This window comes from Gracilinanus agilis, chromosome 2 (assembly GCF_016433145.1).
Source record: "Gracilinanus agilis isolate LMUSP501 chromosome 2, AgileGrace, whole genome shotgun sequence".
NCBI classification, from domain to species: Eukaryota; Metazoa; Chordata; class Mammalia; order Didelphimorphia; family Didelphidae; genus Gracilinanus; species Gracilinanus agilis.
Genome location: NC_058131.1, coordinates 551,645,713 through 551,663,062, shown reverse-complemented (window position 1 = coordinate 551,663,062; position 17,350 = coordinate 551,645,713). Strand labels below are relative to the sequence as shown.

Sequence of the window (17,350 nt, the reverse complement as noted above, 5' to 3'; positions counted from 1 at the left end):
GAAAGGAGGAAAGGGAATGGTGAAGGTGGGGTGCTCAGTGGGCATCAGCCATGTTTCCCCTATCGTCCTTTTCCCCAGCAAATACTTTTCGTATGCAGGACTCTGGAGTAACAAATGGTAAGATTGGAGGTTACATGTGGGCCAGGAGTGAGTTTTCAGGGACTGGTGAGAGTTGTAATGTCCCCGCCCAAGCAGGACCAGGGAGATTTGAGGGTTTCCTGGTCTGCCACACTAACCCTCACCCCAATTCCCACTCCATTCAGTCGCCTTCTTTCATCTTTCAGGTATCTGTTTTAACCCAGGCCCCCACCATGCCTCACATAGACAATGATGTAAAGCTCGACTTCAAGGATGTCCTACTGAGGCCCAAGCGCAGCACCCTCAAATCTCGCAGTGAGGTGAGGCAGGAGGTTCCTCCTTTCCTTTAGTCTCTATTCTTAGAAAAGCAACTTAGCACTGTGGTAAGATTATTGAATGGGGAATTTGGAGAAAGTAAAGTTCAAATCTGGTGGATACATACAAGCTTTAAAATTTAGGCAAGTCACTTGACTGTACTGGGCCTCCCTCTTCTCAACCTTAAAACAGGGTTTCTATATCATGGACCTCAAACTGTTTAAAGTTGTACCTTTTAAAGTACTATCACTTTCAAGCTATTACCAGCTCTCTTCTTTCTCCCTCCCACTGTGTAGGTAGATCTCACAAGGTCCTTCGTGTTCCGGAATTCAAAGCAGATATACACAGGGATCCCCATCATTGCTGCCAACATGGATACTGTGGGCACTTTTGAGATGGCCAAGGTGCTTTGTAAGGTAGGGGGCCATTTATTCCCTATTTCCAATGTCCCCATCTCTCTGCAGAATTTGCCCTCTTCGAAGTCAACTTTATACCATTGGCAGTCAGCCCTGCCTTTGGACAAGAGTAGACAGAGATGCACATTTGACATCTTTAAAAAGGTTTTTAATTATTTTAGTTTTAGATTCAACTTTATAATTTCTTAACCCACCCACAAAATGTGCAGTTTTAACCTTTTGTCCCACCTCCAACATACATACAGGTATGCCACAAATAGGATTGCCCCTGGCATTTCACAATAACATTGTGAATAACATAATTATGACCAAGCACTACTGTAAAGTCACAAAACACTTTTGTACTATGATTCCTCCAATCACCCATTTATCATATTGTTCTTATGGAACTAATTGCCCTTTGTTTTCACTAGAACAACTAACAGTGTATACCTCTATAAATAAAAGTATACCCCCCCCCCCATACCATTACCCAGGTATAACTCCTCCCCACTCTTTCATATTTCATAATTATGACAGAACCACAACTCAAGACACTAAATTTAGTGAGATCTCGAACAGGCAACTTTTTAACTAAAATAGTGTTAAGCCTTGGGCAGTGGAACTGGTATTAGTTTTTATATTGCATCCAATATGGCATGTTTTTTATGTACACAGTTTCTTACCGAACTTCCTGTTTGAAGAAGTTACTGCTGACAATTTTACAACCCAATGTAGCTGGAGGATAGATAAGTGAACTTTTCCACTGCTGGTTAGTGGCAGTCTCCATCATTGGATAAACCTGTTGGCCTTGTTGGCATTCTCTTTTTTATTGCAGTAGTGCTCTATGGCCTGATTCCTGTTACTTGAAAAAACTTGGCTCTGCTATGTATGTTAAGATTCTGTGTTCAATATGTCCTCATGGAGAGTGACCTAAGCTTCAGGTCAGGAAGATGCGGGTTTAAGCCCCATCCTTGACGTATAAGAGCTTTGTGACCCTGAGAAAGTCATTGGACACAATCAATTGCTCCCCACCTCTAACTCTTAGACCCCAAGTTGCAACACAGGTAGCGGGTACCTATCTGCCTTAAATGCATTGGTAGACAGAATTTCCTTACCAGGAGTTTGCTATACCAATGAAATCTTTGGTCCAGTTAAAAAAAAAGTCCCCAAATATTCTTATGCTTCACCCCTACCCTTGCCTTGAGGGTTTAAGCTCCAGCTTTCCGTTCAGTTAATGTGTGGAAGTTGTGTTGTCCATTAAAGAGTGCATTCCCTAGCATAGCTGGTTTGTGATGAGCATGATTTCAATACTAATGAATTGGCTTCATTGTCAGAGCCTGTCACACTGTGATGTCTAGAATGGCTTATAGATGATTCTGAGGAGTGCTAAAGAAACCAGATGAGATATTGTGCTACTTATAAGTCTCACAGATATTTAGCAACTATTGTAAATAAACCACTAAGTTGTTAAGTTTGATGCAGCATTCTATCAATATTTCCTAAAGAGAATCTTTGTTTTCCTCAACCCTTATTTCTTGGTCAGCATATTGTTTGGGATTATGTTACTGAAAAAGCAAAATACAGTGCTAGCTGTTAGCTTAGTAATCTCTCCTTAAGATCTTTAGCTTTAAAGTAAGAGGTTTTGTTGGTGCGGATTAATACATGACCTCTTCAAATATGATACCTTAGCACTGTGCTAACTTTGCTGACTGCCTTTTCTTGCATGTTCCTATATAAGAACTTACAACAGCCATGGGCCATGACTATTGGAAGCCTTTTTTCAAGTATTTGGGATATTTTCAGTTTTTTAGTTAAGGAACAAGACATTTGGCTTGAAGGTTTGTTGAACATTAATGCGTGTGCATGTTTAACAAAATAGATATCCTTGAACAAGTTCCTTGAACTTTTTTTCAACCAGGAAACAAAAATACCTGCCCTTCCTTTATTTCAGTGGTTATGAAGAAGTCAATGCCTTGCTAGCTTTAGTACTGTTGTATTGTCAGATGGTACCTTAAGAGGGTATAAGGCACCTTCTTTGGGAAGCTGGAGTTACTGAAATGCTGCTATTCACTAGGCCTGAAGACTCTAGGGAAACATGTTAACTTAGCACTATCAGCCAGGTACCTAGGCTGTCATAGCAAGTACCTTACCTCAACCATTCTAGTTGATGCCTGCAAATTCAAGAGCCCAGCATCTTCACTGTTCATCTTTTGTGGCCCTGTGCCAAGATAAGCTCATATGGTACCTCCTGGAACCCCTGCCAGTCTCAAAGGAGGGAAGACAATCTCTTGATCCTGCCTGAATATCCGCTGCCTGTCATATTTCACCAACTGCTCATATTATTAACTCCCTATCAGCATTGAAGCAGGATCAGAGTAGATGTCAGCAGATGGGATCCTAAACAAATAGGAAGTTACAAAAAAAAAATTACTTAGGGTTATAATCCTAGGTGTAAATTCTGTGGTGGAAATAGGATTGGATTATTAGCTACAACTTCAAGCTCAGTGACTGACTCAATTACTTCTCTACTCTAAACCAAATAGGAACAATAGCATGACTTTTTTTTTTTTTATAGGAGGAAAACTAAAGAGGTTAAAATAACTATCTTTGCTTCTCAGTTTTCTTTGTTCACGGCCATCCACAAACACTACAGTCTTGAACAGTGGAAGGAGTTTGCTAACCAGAATCCTGACTGTTTAGAGGTAAGGTGGGACCCTATCCTGCCCTAACTCTACCCTCTCCCCAGCCATATAATCTTTTTTGTCTTCAGGGATTGGATCCCTTCTCTTTCCAACTCTGCCTGCTTTCCCCTATTTATCTCTGACTCTGTCTTCTGTTCAATTATCCATAATATGGTTCCCATCCATCAGATCAGAGATTTTGTTTTGGTCTGCCTTTTGGCAAACTGGTGACAGCTATGGAAGGGGAATCAAGTTTGTTACAAGTCATAAATGAGGGAAATGCTACTTCAGTTAGAAATTAGTGAAAATAAAGATGTTTTTTTCTCCAAATTCACAGGTTCCCTAAAATTTATCAGTGGAACCCACAAGAATCCCTGCTTCAACATTTTTTTTTCTTCCCCCCAGCATCTGGCTGCCAGCTCAGGAACAGGTGCTTCAGACTTTAAGCAACTAGAACAAATCCTCGAAGCAATTCCCCAGGTGAAATACATCTGCCTGGATGTGGCCAATGGCTACTCAGAGCATTTTGTTGAATTCCTGAAGGATGTTAGAAAACGCTTCCCCCAGCACACAATCATGGTATGTTCTTGCTTTGATATATATCTTGGCATATTCCTGGCTTACCTTTACCCCAGCTTATGCATTTCTCTCACAGAACTGAGGAGACACAAAGACTATCTAGCCAAGTCCCTCCATTTCACAAATGAGAAAACTGAGGCCTGAGCTAAATGACTTGCCATAGCTTCTCCTGCATTAGAGAATTTCTAACCTCCAACCTTATGTCCTATTGCATTTTATACTACGATGAATCTAACTTGGTTGTCAGCAACTCCCTATACACAGTGTCTCAGAAGGTTAAAGCTACACTCCCAATATTGGAGCTACTTTGTTGGTTGATGTGACACACATGACACCCAAGCAGAGATACCCTGGGCCTTTGTAAACCAAATGTCTGAAGTAGCACTTTGAAAACCATTATGGAATCCTTTGCATTCATGATAACATAATAGTCTGTGCTCACTGAAGCTTAGTTGTGCCATGGACATGTGGGAGTTGAATTTTCAACATTGTGGTTAATTTCCCTTTCACAAGACAGTATTTTAAAACTATATGCAAAAGAATTCTGCAGCGTGAATCACTGGCTTGCTTCATCATCCCCTAAATGGCTGGCAGGTTATAGGAAAGAAGTCAGGTAAGGTAGAGTTGTGTTCTCTATGAGGTAGCCATGCTCAGGGGACTCCCAACTTCCTGGACCAATCCATTTTCCTCTTCACTGAAATGTCTTCCATGCTCATCTTCTAGCTGATCTTGGCATTAATAAGACCAAGTTCATTAAGATGGATTCTAGGTATTTACCCTAGTACAGAGGTGTCACAATAATTACCAAGACTAGTTTAATGCATATAAGTCAGAACTTGCTAAATGTTACTGAAAAGGGAATTGATATAGCAAAAATATAAACAGAGAGGGGGCATCTGGGTGGCTCAGTGGATTGAGAGCCAGGCCTGGAAATGGGAGGTCTTAGGTTCAAATCTAGCCTCAGACACTTCCTAGCTGTGTACAGACCCTGGGCAAGTCACTTAACCCCCATTGCCTACCCTTACCACTCTTCTGCTTGGAGCCAATACACTGTATTGATTCAAAGATGGAAGTTAAGGGTTTAAAACAGAGAGGCCACTGGGAAATGGCACATCTGGCAAAGGAAACTTAAAATGTATCCTTGGAGACTTCATTTCTACATTGTCACAATATTGCCATAAATATAAAAATACAATTTAGCTCTCCTTAGAATGTCTTGGTTTACCATTTCAGACCCCAAGCCTTGGTCTGCCATACCATTTTTCTTGCTCTCTGCCCCACAGGCTGGGAATGTGGTAACAGGAGAGATGGTGGAGGAGCTGATCCTGTCTGGAGCTGATATTATCAAAGTAGGAATTGGACCAGGTAAGTTCTAGCCTCACATTGTCAACAATACAAAAAGCTGCCCCACCCAACTGATTTTCCTGTGGTTTTAGGCATCCACGGGACACAGGGGTCTTCTCCCCATCCCTCTCTATAGGCTCTGTGTGTACCACACGAAAGAAGACAGGAGTGGGCTACCCACAGCTCAGTGCTGTGATGGAGTGTGCTGATGCTGCCCATGGGCTCAAAGGCCACATCATTTCTGTAAGTTATAGGAGGTGGAATGAAGAGCCAAAACACTTAAATTTTCTTATTTCTGGGAATAAATGTCAAAGAATGCCAAGACCTTTAAGCTCCTCCCCAACTTAATTATGTAGTGGTGCACAGGGAAAGAGATCAAGACTTGGATACCATCCTCTTACTAGAGCTTCTCCCCACAGGATGGAGGCTGCAGTTGTCCTGGAGATGTGGCTAAGGCTTTTGGTAAGTAGTTGAGCTGAAGCAGTAGAATCTGGAGTCAAGTGATATCATCACTGAAGCTCCAGATCAGGCCCAGAAAAGCTTGGGAAGCAGTTCCAATTAACTTAACCTTATTCCATTTAGATCCTGCTGAGTCTTTAAGCCTATGTTAAGAACCAAGGTTTTCCCATCCTTGCTAATGAACCTCTTGCCTGTATAATTAGTATTGCTAAACTGGAAAGGCAGAATGATAAGAGTAAAGAAAGCATTTGATCTGCTTTGAGGATTTAAGTTCGGATCCCAGCTCTGCTACTTACTACATTGTGACCTTGGGAAGGCTGGTCAACTTCTCTAGGTCTGTCTTCTCTTCTGTAAAAGGAATTGGACCAAATTATCTTTCAGGTTCCTTTTTCAACCCTAAAAGTCCTATGATTCAACCGACAAAGGTCCAACAGTCCTGAAGGGAGGGAGCAGTTTAGTTAACTGGAATCTGAAAAGAAAAATGTTCAGAAGGTGGAAAGAGCAGCTAAAGGGGGATTTTTGGCATCCAAGTTAAGTTGGAAGCCATTATGTCACTTCTAAACCAAAAGGATAAGCATAGGGGTAATATTCAAGGGACCAGAAGAGAACAGTCTTTTGGGATTTTGACTCCTGTCCAGGAAAGGGCCTCAATTAGATTCAGGCTTGAGTGAAGCTTGGATTTTGAGTGGTGATCACTTATGTAAGGAATAGATACCTTAACTATATTGAGCTCTTTTGGTCTTTTCCCTAATGCTGACAGGAGCAGGTGCTGACTTTGTGATGCTGGGTGGCATGCTGGCTGGCCACACTGAGTCAGGTGGTGAGCTGATAGAGAGGAATGGCAAGAAATACAAGCTCTTCTATGGCATGAGCTCTGAAGTAGCCATGAAGAAATATGCTGGGGGCATTGCTGAGTACAGGTATGATAGCACATAAGGCATGTAGTGGTATTCAAGAACTAGTACTGGGATGCTACAAGGACCCTTTAGGATCCAGCTTGTAGAGGGAAAGCAAAATCGATTGTAATGGGCCAGTGCCTAGCAGGAACAGATGTTGCCTAAGTCAGGGGTCTATACTTGAGTGATTAGCAAAGAAGACTGCTGGGATCAGAGGAGTAGAAGTCATTATTTATATGAAACCCTTCTCTTCTAGGGCCTCAGAAGGCAAAACAGTAGAGGTGCCCTTCAAAGGTGAGGTAGAACATACCATCAGGGACATCCTGGGAGGAATCCGTTCCACGTGCACTTATGTTGGGGCAGCCAAGCTAAAGGAGCTCAGCCGACGCACTACTTTCATCCGGGTCACTCAGCAGGTGAACCCCATCTTCAGCGAGGAGGGCTAAGGGCCTGAGCATACTGCCTAGCAGTGGCACCAGTGTCCAAAGCAGGGGCCACCTTGGATTATCTGGACCAGTGATTGTTTTTTTTGTTTGTTTTTGTCTGCTGAGGGCACCATAAGGCCTTCATGTTTCACTATTCATACAAAAAAGCTCAGGGTAGTGGGTCTAACACTCACTGGAGAGGATTATCAAATAAATAGCAAGACTGGAGTCAGGATAAACAACACTATGCTGAGATTTCTTGGATGCAAAGCAAAGTTGGGAGAGAGAACTCAGAGTCTGGGTTAACTCACTCATATAACAGCACTTTGTTTAGAAATGTCTACCTGAAAAAACTAATCAGTTTGAATCTTATTGTTTATTTACCAGATTGCATTAAAGTCTGGCCCTTGGCAAAAAGGCCAGAGAAGTAGTATGTGCAAACCCAAACTACCCTTAAAGAAGGGATCAGATGTTACTAGTTTTGGAGCTCTGAGCCCCTTTTGAAGGCAAAATCTCATCCAGAGTTGAAAAGGTATACAAATGTAAGGCTAAAGACAAGGAAAGTTGGATTGATCTAGGACATTAGAACATTTGCCCAATGAATTGGGCTACACATTTTCAGCATGGTCAGGAACCTGGCAGCATGAACAAGTGTACTTGATTTGGAGTTATGGATGAGACCAGAGTTTCGGGACTACCTCTGATCTTTCCTGTTGTGACACTGGGCAAATCATTTAACCTTCCTGGGCTTCAGTTTCCTCATCTGTAAAACCAAGGGAGTTAGACCAAGATTATTTCTTAGGTGCCACCTAAATCGAGTCTATTTTCTCATGCAATCCATAGAACCTGGTTCCATTTCATTCTTATCTGTGATGACAGTGACATTACCACCAAGATTACATTAGATTGCATGCAGGATAGCATGAGAATTTATAAAAGTACTTCTTTGGGGGCAGCAGCTAGGTGCCTCAGTACATAGTGTCAGGCCTGGAGTTGGAAAGACCTGGGTTCAAATGTGGTTGTAGATATTTCAGTGTGACCTTGAGCAAGTCACTTAACCCTGATTGCCTAGTCCTTGCCCTTCTACCTTAAGAGTTATTTTAATAGACAGAAAATAAGGGTTAAAAAAGTTCACATCTGGTACTCTGACCTGAAAATCAAAGTCACATGTATAGTGGGATCCAAAATTCCAAGTTAACATCTTTGAGGTTGTTTCTTCTAGACTCCCAACTATTTTGGACCCACAGTCAATCATATCAATTCTTAAGGAAAGGCAAGAATCAAGAGATTCTTCCTATTCTTAGACCAGATGAAAGGAACTTGGAGTTTATTTGGGACGATGTATAGAGATCATATGGCACCCTTAGCCTGCCTTACCTCATAGCCAAGACAACATTTCAGAAGATTCAAAATTTAATCACTGGCTGTTACAAAAAAATAAAACAAGAAAGGTATGATGAGGTAAACCCAATCCTATGTTCCAAAATGAAGGTGCCTGGCCTCCATGGCAAGCCAAATCTGCTGAGTTCATTTCCAATTCTCTACCAACTACAGGGGGGTGAGACCCCACCATATAGCCAATCAAAGAGACCTAAGCCACTGGGTTTTAATGGGGTCAGTCTGGCCACAGGAAGGGGCTGGGGCAAGTACGGAACTTTGATCAACAGGGGAGAGGTACTCGCAGAAGGTGGGGATCAGGGTGCCAAACTTCGTCTTCTGATAGCTTTCAAGAAACTTCTGTAGAAAGGGGATTAGGGAGGTCTGGTCATCCTCAGTCATTTGCTAAGTACCACACAGACACTATCAGCATGCTATCACTTTCTGGCTTAACCTGTCCCCCTCCCTCCCAAGCTCCCTGCCCCATCCCACTCACCTTCCCTCCCCTCTGGCCATTCCCTTCATCATCAGAGTCCAGAACCAAGTCCCCTATGGTAACCACAGGGCTGCACAGAGATGGGGAATGCACTGTAGGAGGGAAACCAAAATCAAACCTGTTTCTTACTGATGTAAACATACAGGCCTTTGGCATCCCCATAGAGTTGAGGCTGCTCTCAAGAAGGAACCGTTCCTTTTCCCAACCCCCAACTGAAAGTAGGGTACACCTACCTGGCTCCCTGGCCCCAACAGCAGGTAATGGCAGCCTCAAGGGCTCCAGGGAGTAATCCAGGCAGTTCCTGGGATGAGGGGGTATAAAGGAAAAAAGACAGGGTGAGAGGAGCAGTGAGCAAAGGAGAGGTGGTGACAATCTAGCGGGAAAAGGGAAAATGCTTCTTGACTCACTCCTTTTGTTCTGAGGGTTCATCGGAAGTCCAGTTCCCCTGTTCTTGAGCCCTCCCTCTGAGGGAACGAGCTGAGTTTCTGTGCTTTCCTTGAGGGATTGCTTTTGCACCCATGGTGCCTGCCGGATCTGCCATGGGCTGCCCACGTCCTTTATTGTTCCCATGCATAATTATATCCTGAACAGGTAGGCACATACTCCGGAATGGGAAAAGCATGACAGTGGGCCGGTCCTTACGGCCTCCCCTAACAGCAGATGTACGATTTGCCAGGATTTGCCGGCGGCCTAGAGGGGCCAGGTTGAAGTCCCGACCAGTGAGGGTCTCTGAGGGTTTCTTCAAACCTTGCCCCTGGGGAAAGGGAGTGCTGGGTTTGGTTGTGGGAACAGGATCCTGGAATAGTTGTTCCAATTGGGGAGAAGGTAGAGGACTCTGCTCTTGGGATTCTGTCCCTCTCACTGAAGTAAAAAGAGGGGACTCTGAAAGAGAAAAGGAGAACCGTTATACAGAGTAATACACAAGAGACCATCATATAATTTCTGAACACTTTGAACCAACCCCTTATTCTGGGTCATCAATCCACTGATACTAATGGACTTTTCCCAAGAGTCCCACCACAAACACCATCTTGCTGGATTATTGCCCCAGCTGGCACTAGTACCTTGAAGAAGCCACCCCATGTCCATACAATACTGGGTCAGGGCAAGGGGAAGGGGGACCAAGGTTTCAGTTTGCATTCCTCTCAATACTTCCTTAAGCTGTAAGAAAACAGTAGGGATAGAAGCATTAAGAAAACATTGAAAATCCAAGTACTCTAAACTTTCTGTTCTTCCCTTTTGCCAAATTTCCCTTACCCTCTCCCAAAACAAAGTACCTCATGCAACTGCAGCACTGGTAATGTCTTCTCCAATTGGCATAGGTATTCAAATAATAATTTCTCCAGGGCAACTAAGAAGGGTTCCCCATATTCTTGTTCCAGTTCCTAAGAGAAGGAACAAGTCAGACAAAGGTTGGAAAGAGTGAAGCTTGCATAGCTAACTTCCAACAAAGCCCATCTCCTAACCTGCAGATGACTGCCAAAGTCTTCAGGACCCTCTGCCAGATGTTTCACTCGCTGGCAAAAGGCCTCCTGTGCCTCCACAATCTTCGGATCCCACACAGCCTGTTGGGTTTGGGGAGTATATAGATCAGCCAAGTTGGAGGCCCCCGAGTTGGGAAGTTGGGGTGGGAGTTAGGGAGAACTCATTTAGGATCAAAGGCTTCAGCTAGTGGGACTATCAGAACTACATGTCTAGCTGAAGTTGAGGTTCACTTACCGCCTTGGAGCCGCATTCAGGTGGACCAGACTCTGGGAAATGACGATTCAGGGCATCCAGGACCAGGGACCAGGGCTGGCCCTCCAAGATCATCTCCACCACCACCTACAACGAATACACGGTCCTGGACCAAAGACCCCCAACTCCAACTTCTACCTTCCCACACAAAGACCTCCTTCCCGGTCAAGGCCAGTGCTCTCACCCCAATGTCTAGGCTGCCCCAGTTTCCCTTCCCAGGTACCTTGGCCCGCAGTCCCATGCAGAGCCGCGCGTGGTGCCGAGGACGGACCAGACCCGGGGCAGAGACTTTCAGGGTTCCCAGCAGCTCCAGCACTCGGGGGTAGTGCGCAGAGAGGCGCCTCCGCACCACCCACCAGGCAGCGGCCGCAACCAATCGCAACGAGGAGGCGGCAACGTTGGCCTCCGAAGGGACGGACATCACCCGCTCTGGCCGGCCCGGAAGCCTCTCCCTTTAGGCAGAGGGGTCGAGAACCAGACCCATACAGAGGCGGGACTTCGGCGCACTCCCCGTCCCTCCCCCTCCAAGGGGGCGGAGATTCCCAGCGCAGGATGCGGGGAAGGACGCTTAGACGAGTTCAATTTCCTCCAGGGGATCTGCTCCTAACTGGGCCGAGTCTCCAAAAAGGAAGACGAGTAGGATCAAAACAAGGGGAGGAGCCCGTGCGCCATAATAACTCCCAACGTCCAGCCACCCAGGTACGCGCGACGACTGAAATTCATACTGGTCAACTTCATCGCGTCACTTCCGGCTCTGGTCCCAGTCCCGCCTTGGTGACGAAAAGACGCCGCGAAAGAACAAGCCAATTGGCTGCAAGGAAGAACGGATGCGTCAGATTCATTACTAGTGTCACCCAATAGCAGGCGAGGAAACCAACCCCTTCCTCTCCCTCCTCTCCCCACGATTCTCCTGTGGTCGGAAGTACAACTGCTAAAAGAATTTTTCTGCACATGCGCATTGAGCCGTGCTCTCTGGTCGCTTCTTTTTTTTTTTCTGTTTTGCGCTGGTCTTCCGGTGGTGCAGTGGGTACGTTTTTCCTTCTGGGCAACTTCATTTTTTTTTGTCATGGACTTCTTTAGCAGCTTAGTAAAGCTTAAAGACAACTTCTCATAATAATGGTTTTAAATAAGAAGCCAATGAAAATTAATACTTTAATTTTCTTCCCCATCGAAGTTCACAGATTTAGACTTGTGTATTTATAGAATTCCAGTATTGGAGGGAGAGACCTCAAAGATCATTCAGGCCAAACTCTGTCCCCCTTTCAGTTCATTCATACCTGAGAAAACTAAGGCACCTTGCTAAAATGACACAGCAAGTTGTTGCAAAGCCAGGACTATGGGTTAAAATCATTATACTCCAGCATGTATTAGTAATCATAGAATGGCAACTTCCTTTAGAAAATTAGTGAAAGTTAGATGCCATTCAGAAAAGAGATACCAGTCTCTCTTTATGAAGAGTAATTTCCCCAAACAGCTTTATATATACATAAATAAACGCCTTTAATTCACTATGTTATGTAGCCAAGACTCCCTATTTTTTCCTTATTATGGATTCCAAATAGCTCTAACAGTTAGTATTTGAAAGGTTAAGAGAGGTTAGCAATTGAATGCTGATGGAAGGTTCCTATGGGAAAAGTCCTAAAACTTAAAGCTGCAATCTTGACTCCCTGTCCCAAATGTTTTCAGTCTGAAAGGCCTTGCATGTCTAAACTCTGACTCAACTTAGAAATTGCAAACTTGCGGAATGCTCCCATGAGTTTCAGAACACTGGGAAACTTAAGGAAGGTAGGACAAGATAAAGAAAATATACATAGACATTGTATCTTACACAGGTAGTGGTGGGGGACTGAAGAGAAGCATTGTGTTAATTATTATAGATTTGAACTTTATTTGTATATCTTTGGACATTACTATTGAGTACCACTCAGAATAGTGCCTCAATCCTTTCCCTTCCCTAATAAAGACCACATTTTTTCCACCAGCACTTATCCAGTCTCCTGTCTGCTCATTAGAGTGGCTTGGGGTGCAGACCTCGAGATTCCACTCCACACGTGCTGACACCCAGGCTGATCTTTTGCTCACCCAAAGAAATAGCAGCATCCTTTTTCATTACTTAAAGCAGTGATTCCCAAAGTGCTGCAGTGATCCAGGGAGGCAGTGATGGCCACAGGTGCATTTATCTTTCCTATTTATTGCTATTAAAATTTTTAAAAAATTAATTTCCAGGGGGCTAAGTAATATGGGGACAGTAGGCCAAAAAAGTTTGGGAACCATTGACTTAGAGGGAGGGGGATTCCAATAAGTAGCTGTTGTTTATCTTTCATTTTCGGAGAGGACCAACAATGCTTTGATTTGTGCATGAATCGACTCATGTGAAGCAGAGTTGCACAAAATTGTCAGCCTCACTTTCTCTTCCAGAATCATTAAAGTCCAGTGGCAGGACAAAAGTGAAGATGATTTGTGATGGCTCTGGATGAAATGGATGACATTGGCTTCTTCAGTGCCTAACCAAGTTCTCATTCTCCACAGTGCCTTTTTCAGCCATCTTCATGACCTCTGGGGGAAATCTTCAAATCTTCATATACTTGGGGTAGATACCACCCTAAGTAAATAGCTACCCTCTGATCAATTACCCTGGGATACTCTGGGAGAGAATTCTAGGAGTCCCCAGAGTGTTGGAGTCAAGGTTCTGGTAAGTCCTAGTGTGGTCCTAAGAGAGTAATATCTAGACTTCAGGAAAGTAGAACTGCCTGTTACCTAATGCTTTATCTTTCTGAATGGCCTGCACATAGTACCTGCTTTTCAATTAGATAAACATTTATTAAGCACCTTACTATATGCCAGGTACTGTGTTATGGGCTGAGGATACAACTGAGAAAAAGAAAAGTAGTTCCTATCTTCAAGGAGCTTACAATCTAATCATAAAAGATAGCATAAAAAGGAGGCAGAGACCAGGGAGTACCAGAATCCAGGGCATCTTGTAGGGTTGAAATCCAGCAGAGCAGCATATTGCAAAATGGAGTGAGCTGAAACTTCAATTTCTTTCCTCTATACAGGAAGTCAACTTGAGCAACTAGGTGGCACAGTAGATAGAGTGCCAAGTCAGCAAGAATAAGGAAGACTCATTTTCCTAAGTTCAAATCTGGCCCCACATGCTTAGCTATGTGTCTCTGGGCAAGTCACTTAACCCTGTTTTGCCTTAGTTTCTTCATCTGTAAAATGACGTGGAGAAGGAAATGGCAAACCATTCCAGTGTCTTGGCCAAGAAAACAAATAGGGTCAGGAAGAATAGGACAGAACTGAAAATGACTGAACAACCACATAAAGGAAGCTTTTGGGCGGAGTTTGGTACTCCACTCTCCAGCTCTCCAAGGGAGAGGAGATTGAGGAAGGTGATATCTAGGCTTGAGTTAGCAAAGTGATAAATTTATCTTGGGAGGAGCATCTTGTTCCCTGGGATTAAAACCAGGTAGAGTAGCAAATACAAAGTGAAGTGAGCTAAGAGTCCAATGTCTGCTCTTTATAAAGGAAGGTTTAATAAATGTCTGTTGAATTAGAGGGTGGGAAGAGGGTGCTAGGACACTGTTACCCAGTAGATATCCTGGATCCTCAAGATTGTGAATTTCCCCATTGCAATGCTTTATTCTGGTATTGAGGTAACCCTGGATTTCTAAAGCTGCAGAGTTGAAGCCTTGGCAAGATTCTACCAAACTAGAAAAGTGAGATTACAGATTACAGATTGTGTTTTAGCTTGGATAATATCAAGGTTGAAGGAATACCTAACGATGAAATCAGATTATTTAAAGGTTTGCAATGCCTTTCTAAATACCTGGACCAAAAGTGACAGGAGGAGCTTCTATGCACCTCTATCCTAGGGACCCGAACATGGCCCAGCCTATTGAAACCCAGAGGATCAGCCAGGGCCTTGTAAGTGCTGTAAAATAGTTTACATATGAACCCATTAGATTTATTTTGGATCTAAGTGTACACCCCAAAATATAGGAGCCTGTTGTCTTAGGACACTGGGTCCTAATCTCAGGTCAAGCATCAAATTGGTGGGGACAGCTAGGTAGCTCAGTGGATTGAAAGCCAGGTCTGGAAATATGAGATCCTGGGCTCAAATCTCACCCGATACTTCCTAGCTGTGTGATCCTGGGTAAACCGCTTAATGCCACTTGCCTCACCCTTACCGCTCTTCTACCTTGGAATGGATTATCAAAGTATTCATTCAAAGGCAGAAGGTAAGGGGTTAAAAAAAAAAAGAATAAAATTTCTGGCACTGAGTCTACTTAATTTGGGAGGATTCTCTAAAACGCAAAACAAGAAAATCGATTGCATCTAGTTATGGTATTTGCTAGATTATAGAATCCAAATCCATCCCCTGTTCCTTTCCCTTCCAATAGAAAACAATTAAAATGGGAGCTGGAGAAAGGTTCAATGGTGGCTGGAAATCAATGTGGGAAGGAATCTTACCACCAAATACCCGAGCAGCAAACATTTCTACAACACATTCAAGTAGAAGTCATCTAGTCTCCACATGAAGTTATCCAGCAAAGAGAAAACCCATAATCTTGAGACAATTCATTCTACTTTGGAACAACTCAAGTTGTTAAATTTTTTTCTTCTTACATTAAACCTAAACCTTCTGCTCTTCCCCTCCACCCCCAACTTAAATCCTCTGGGAATCAACGAACAAATCTTCCCATTCTGTTACACAACAGCCTTTCAAATAATTGAAGACAGTTATGTTCCCCAAAGTCTTCTCCAAACAACACTGTCCTCCCAAATTGATGCTCATTTCATTGTCTTTAGAATTGTTATCATCTTGATTACACACCTCTGTATACACTCTGGTTTATCATTGTTCTTCCCAAAATGTGGCATCCAGAACTTTCCTTTGAAAGACTCTTAGAAATTTCTATTTTACTGATATCTTCATCACTCATTTCTCTTCTGTTCTCTCATCTGTCCCCTCTTTTCCAATTTTAAAGCCATACCCTTATAGTTGAGGCAGGTTTTCATCCAGTTCTGTCAGCTTTTCAAATTCCCATGATAATGGGATTAGCTATCAAATGGGACCCTTGGGTTGCTGTCTTCCTTGGACCCACAGAGGGATGGCTGATGTTAAATTCAGTAAAGCAATTTCATGAGCTGAGTGTGATATCTGAAACGCCCAGCAGGTGGTGAGCCACTCTAACCATAGTTATTTGGGCACATGCCTGATAACTGCCCCGTTTCCAAAGGGGCTATGTACAGGTCTCCCAGAACAGCCCAGTGTTTCAACCTGCTAATACTGCTTAGGCTGCCCCCTCCCACAAAGCAAACCCACACTATGACTCCTTGGATGCTAAAGTCTCCTTGATTACTACCTCTATGGCAGATTCAGAATTTAGTCTTTCTCTTAAAATAACTGATATCTCCAGTTTTTACACCACTTTCCCCCCAGATTTTCTCCTTCCCCCTTTCCTACCCAATGCACAATCCCTTATAACAATGATTTTTTTTTTTAAAGAGGAGGGAGGAAAACAGTTCAGCTAAAAGAACATACCAACTGTTTCTGGACAATTTATGTCCATACCCATAATCGCTCACTTCCACATGGGAGAGAACTGCATTTTCTCAACTTTTCTCTGCCCCGGCTGTAATAGGTAAGCTCTTGCTTTTTCTTTCCAGGAATCAGACCACCATAGCACTTCTTGACACCTTTATATCATGCAGTTTTGCATGTGTTGAATCTCCCCATTAAAATGTAAGCTCCTTTAAGGAGGAAATAAATAGTAAAACTATACTAGTGGGGGACCTCAACCTTCCCCTATCAGACCTAGATATGTCAAACCAAAAAATAAATAAGAAAGAAGCAAGGGAAGTGAATGAAATTTTACAATGTAAGCTCCTTGAGGGTAAGGACTTCTTTGCTCACTTGTACTTGCATCCCCAGAGATGAGCACAGTTCTTAGGACATAGTAAGCACTAAATAAATGCTGGCTGTCTTGATATCTGGCTCTCCATTTCTTTGTCTCTATCTGTACCGATGGCTTGTTCTCCAGAGCCACGCTTGTTGTTCATTATACTTACACAGGGCCAAATTTCATCTAGAAGGGAAATGCATAAAATATATCTGCTGACTATATCTTGCTCAGAGTCCTACTCTAGCTAGGTTACACTGTCTCATTCCGCTTCTCTGCATTCATTCAGATGAGCAGATAACTTTAACATGCTAGAATCACAGAATTTGTTATATACAGAAAAAATGGAAAGAAAATTAAATCAAACAATTTGGTTAGGAGTCTCTGCTTTCCTAGATCTTCAGATGTGGCAGAGGGGAAATCCCAATCATATACAAAGCTTATGGAAAAATAATGGAGGAGTGGGGTAAGCTCAGAGAATAAAGAACCAGGCCTGGTTTCAAATTTGACCTCAGATACTTCCTACCTATGTGATTCTGGGCAAGTCCCTTAACCCCAACTGCCTAGCCCTTGCCACTCTTCTGTTTTAGAATGATACTAAGGCAGAAGGTTAGCGTTACAAATAAATAAATAAATATTTTTAGGTATTGAGTGATTTA

At 43.2% G+C, this 17,350-nt stretch overlaps 2 protein-coding genes across 6 annotated transcripts; one reads left to right on the top strand and one right to left on the bottom strand.

The window, feature by feature from the left end:
- The first annotated feature begins 38 nt into the window (after positions 1-38).
- GMPR2 (guanosine monophosphate reductase 2) lies at positions 39-7,417 on the top strand. The gene is made up of 10 exons (XM_044665209.1): positions 39-117; positions 285-398; positions 690-809; positions 3,410-3,493; positions 3,878-4,051; positions 5,335-5,416; positions 5,532-5,638; positions 5,815-5,857; positions 6,615-6,774; positions 7,007-7,417. The coding sequence occupies exons 1-10, from the start codon at positions 115-117 to the stop codon at positions 7,194-7,196; spliced, it is 1,077 nt and encodes a 358-aa protein (XP_044521144.1). The 5' UTR covers positions 39-114; the 3' UTR covers positions 7,197-7,417.
- Positions 7,418-7,504: 87 nt separating this feature from the next.
- Positions 7,505-11,664, bottom strand: TINF2 (TERF1 interacting nuclear factor 2). Of its 5 annotated transcripts, none has more exons than XM_044665206.1 (9): positions 11,009-11,664; positions 10,768-10,872; positions 10,515-10,613; positions 10,326-10,433; positions 10,113-10,209; positions 9,456-9,930; positions 9,282-9,349; positions 9,049-9,140; positions 7,505-7,938 (listed from the first exon to the last, which is right to left on the bottom strand). In XM_044665206.1, exons 1-9 carry the CDS (start codon positions 11,204-11,206, stop codon positions 7,906-7,908), a joined length of 1,275 nt encoding a protein of 424 aa, XP_044521141.1. In that variant the 5' UTR covers positions 11,207-11,664; the 3' UTR covers positions 7,505-7,905. The 5 variants fall into 5 exon arrangements, with proteins under 5 accessions (XP_044521141.1, XP_044521142.1, XP_044521140.1 ...); XM_044665205.1 differs by lacking the exon at positions 7,505-7,938 and adding an exon at positions 8,571-8,912; XM_044665207.1 differs by lacking the exon at positions 9,049-9,140.
- Positions 11,665-17,350: the final 5,686 nt, after the last annotated feature.

Coding starts and splice junctions, on each gene's coding strand:
- GMPR2 (XM_044665209.1), top strand. Junction 810..3,409: donor TGGCCAAGGTGCTTTGTAAG/GTAGGGGGCCAT, acceptor TTTGCTTCTCAG/TTTTCTTTGTTCACGGCCAT. Junction 3,494..3,877: donor AGAATCCTGACTGTTTAGAG/GTAAGGTGGGAC, acceptor TCTTCCCCCCAG/CATCTGGCTGCCAGCTCAGG.
- TINF2 (XM_044665204.1), bottom strand. CDS start 11,206: ATGTCCGTCCCTTCGGAGGCCAACGTTGCCGCCTCCTCGTTGCGATTG. Junction 9,350..9,455: donor GAACCCTCAGAACAAAAGGA/GTGAGTCAAGAA, acceptor CCCTCATCCCAG/GAACTGCCTGGATTACTCCC. Junction 8,913..9,048: donor ATGGCCAGAGGGGAGGGAAG/GTGAGTGGGATG, acceptor CCCTTTCTACAG/AAGTTTCTTGAAAGCTATCA.